This window comes from Lolium perenne, chromosome 6 (genome assembly GCF_019359855.2).
Source record: "Lolium perenne isolate Kyuss_39 chromosome 6, Kyuss_2.0, whole genome shotgun sequence".
Lineage (NCBI taxonomy): Eukaryota > Viridiplantae > Streptophyta > Magnoliopsida > Poales > Poaceae > Lolium > Lolium perenne.
This window is the reverse complement of record NC_067249.2, coordinates 85,023,590-85,026,414: the sequence shown is the minus strand read 5'-3', so window position 1 is coordinate 85,026,414 and position 2,825 is coordinate 85,023,590. Positions and strand designations below refer to the sequence as shown.

The 2,825-nt window shown below is 41.3% G+C and overlaps 1 protein-coding gene across 1 annotated transcript; it reads right to left on the bottom strand.

Moving 5' to 3' along the window:
• Nucleotides 1-588: 588 nt before the first annotated feature.
• Nucleotides 589-1,727, bottom strand: LOC127307870 (protodermal factor 1). Its single transcript, XM_051338643.2, has 3 exons — nt 1,537-1,727; nt 1,189-1,393; nt 589-1,097 (listed from the first exon to the last, which is right to left on the bottom strand). Exons 1-3 carry the CDS (start codon nt 1,649-1,651, stop codon nt 770-772), a joined length of 648 nt encoding a protein of 215 aa, XP_051194603.1. The 5' UTR covers nt 1,652-1,727; the 3' UTR covers nt 589-769.
• Between the last annotated feature and the right edge of the window lie 1,098 nt (nt 1,728-2,825).

The following is a 2,825-nucleotide window of genomic DNA, read 5'->3' as shown; positions in this document are numbered from 1 at the left end:
AGGATGATCATCTTAGAATTTGCAAGCCATTTGGACATACATGGATGGATTTTTCTTAAGAAAGTTCTCTGAAAATGGCCATGATCCTGTGAGTTTTTTACATACTACAGGTTCTATCTTAAGAGTCAACATGTTTAATGCTGTGAACAACAAGTAGGCTGATGTTCTTCTTCGAGTGATTAATCAGGTAATTAGTTTTCAACTGTGGTTAACTTTTGTCTTTTGAAGCAGCTGATTCCAGGATATTCTTACTTTGTTATACCTTGTGTTCAAGCAAACCTGAATCAATCATGATGTGTGCAGTTATACCCATGGTTGAACTTAGAGCTCACAACTCATTATTTAAGGGTGAAACACGAAATGTTCACTGAATTTGTGTGATGTTTGAATAAATTTTGTTTCCATTAAACTTTTTACGCTTAGGCTTCAGTTTGGCATCCAAACTGATTCTTCTGAGAAACTTCTGAAGTGATTATCTCCTCTTCAAGTTCTTGGGCTTATTTTGTAGTAAACATCAATCCCTTGTCTATGTGAAGTTTTCTTTATGGACTGTATTGAATACTTGGCCGAGCTATCCAGATTTCATAATAATCATAATTAGTTCTTTTTTATTGAAGGAACAAAAATGATGATATATTACATTTAAAATCTCTTAAAATAGTGATATTACATGATAAACAAACAAACTATTAGAAATATATCAAGCCACAGGATATCATCAATCAAAAAGTACATAGGAGCAATAAATTTAGCCAAGGGATATCCAGGACTAAAACTTGTAGTGGGAATCATTGGCCTTCTTGAAGACCCCAGCCTGGGCAGAAGCAGCACCTTCAGAGATCACCGCAACGACGATGCAGTCCTTCACCTGCTGGGTGGTAAAAGGGAATTTCTTGTTGACAATGGAGTTGAGGTATGCTGCTGCTCCTTCACGTATCAGGGCACCGATACCATCAGTTCTTGTGTTTGACAGTGCATCGTGCAGATTTTCTAGCTTCTTGCCAACAATCATGCTGCATGCAGCGCCAAATGTCTGGCCAATGTTGCCAAGCGACCCGATAGCTGCAACTATAGCATCTGGGTGGCCCTTCCAGTAGCTGCATATCAGGCAAAACAAAACCATCTTAGTATCATTGCTTTGTGGTGTTTGTTGATGCTTATGCTATGCATATTCATTCTAGCTCTTACTCGCAGGATCCAGTGTGTCCATGCTTCTTTGGAATTGTAGGGACATCATGGGAAGGTGTACTTGGGGTGCTCGGTGTAGCGCCGTAAGTTGGTGTCGGTGTAGCGCCGTAAGTTGGCGTCGGTGTAGCGTCGTAAGTTGGCGTCGGTGTTGGTGTTGGTTTGTAGCCTCCTCCTGACCCATATGTGGGAGTTGGGGAGCCCCCATCTGGTAAGATATACAGAATTGCAACTATTATGACTGACTTGGTATTGCAGCTATCAAGAATCAGCTTGATAGATGCAGTGCAGTACTGCTGCATGAAGTAACAAATACAGTGCAACACAGAAGGGATGGGGTTAAAAATATACAGTGGGGCGCAGAGGAGTAGGTCTTGCGCTCATCCAATCCCCCCAGGCTCCTGCATGAGCTCAGTGAAACAAGCCCCACCAAAACAACACTGATCAGAAGAACCTTGCCACCCATCTTGCTCTCAGTGTGTTCAGAGAATGACAGAACTGAACTGGTAGTGAAGTGTTGCCTGAGTTGATGAGCTGAAGGGTCTCTGGATTCCTATATATACACACATGAGAGTGGCACTCTACAGCTGCGTTGATATGCTATTGTATGCATCTATCTGTATATGTTCATCACACTGTTAGTAGTTGGCGCCCTCTTAATGATCTCGATTCGTCCAGCTAGCACGGCGTGACGGTGATCTTCTTGGCCTCTCTGAATTTAGGGTTATCAAGCTCCCACTGTGAGTATTTTAACCGAATTCCCTGTCTGAAGTTTGGCTAGCTGCCTCATATTGGTGGATGGTAGGGAACATTGATCCTTGGAGTAAGGCCGTCACATTATTATCACCCCTGTGTTTTGGACAGGCTTCCTTTCCTTCCACACGGATTAGAGGTCTTTCTGGTCCCTGAAGATTTAATTGGGATCGGTGCTTGCCACCTACTCAGTGTACTTAACTATGATGCTTCGAGCTGGATTTCATGCCCAACCTCCAGAAATGAATTTACCAAACATGGTGTGATATGCTTCTTTGGTTTTGTTAGAATGTGGAGACCTGGATGATCCAAATCCATTTTACTCTGACAGTTGCTTGTACTATTACTGAACCTTTTTTCTTTCTTTTTGGAGCAAGTGGTATCTGCTCTTGCTACAAGTCTAGTCCCTGCAGTGCTCAAGTATTTCAGATGACTTATGCAGAACTGATTTGCACTGCAAATCTTAATATTGGCAATTTCCTCTTCAGATGACTGTCAAAATAAGAAGTTTTGTTTATTGGCACAGATTTTCTGCTGGGAAATTCTCTGTTCTTCTGCTTATTCTGATGGCATCTATCCAGTGTCGGTGCATATCCTGACATCCTGTACGTTTTGCACATAGTATTAGCCATAGCAGAAGACTGTACTACACCTCAGCCAAAAAAGTACTAAATGAAACCCATGCTGGAATGATAATGCTGCAGTAGTCATTCATCAACATTACACATGCTATGTTATCATGGTGTTCTTAGTCCCATATACGCTACTACTCCCTCTATACCGGTTTACAGGGCAATTAAGCATTTCGAGAAAGAAGTTTGACTACTAATTTGGTCAACAAAATATAAGATATATATCACAAAAGTTATACTATTGAAAACTTCTTT

What these genes read in the sequence shown, in the direction of transcription:
- LOC127307870 (XM_051338643.2), bottom strand. Translation starts at nt 1,651, where the DNA reads ATGGGTGGCAAGGTTCTTCTGATCAGTGTTGTTTTGGTGGGGCTTGTT. An exon ending in CTACTCCTCTGCGCCCCACT is followed by an intron (nt 1,394 to 1,536) that starts GTATATTTTTAA and finishes ATATCTTACCAG; the next exon opens with ATGGGGGCTCCCCAACTCCC. An exon ending in GGACACACTGGATCCTGCGA is followed by an intron (nt 1,098 to 1,188) that starts GTAAGAGCTAGA and finishes CCTGATATGCAG; the next exon opens with CTACTGGAAGGGCCACCCAG.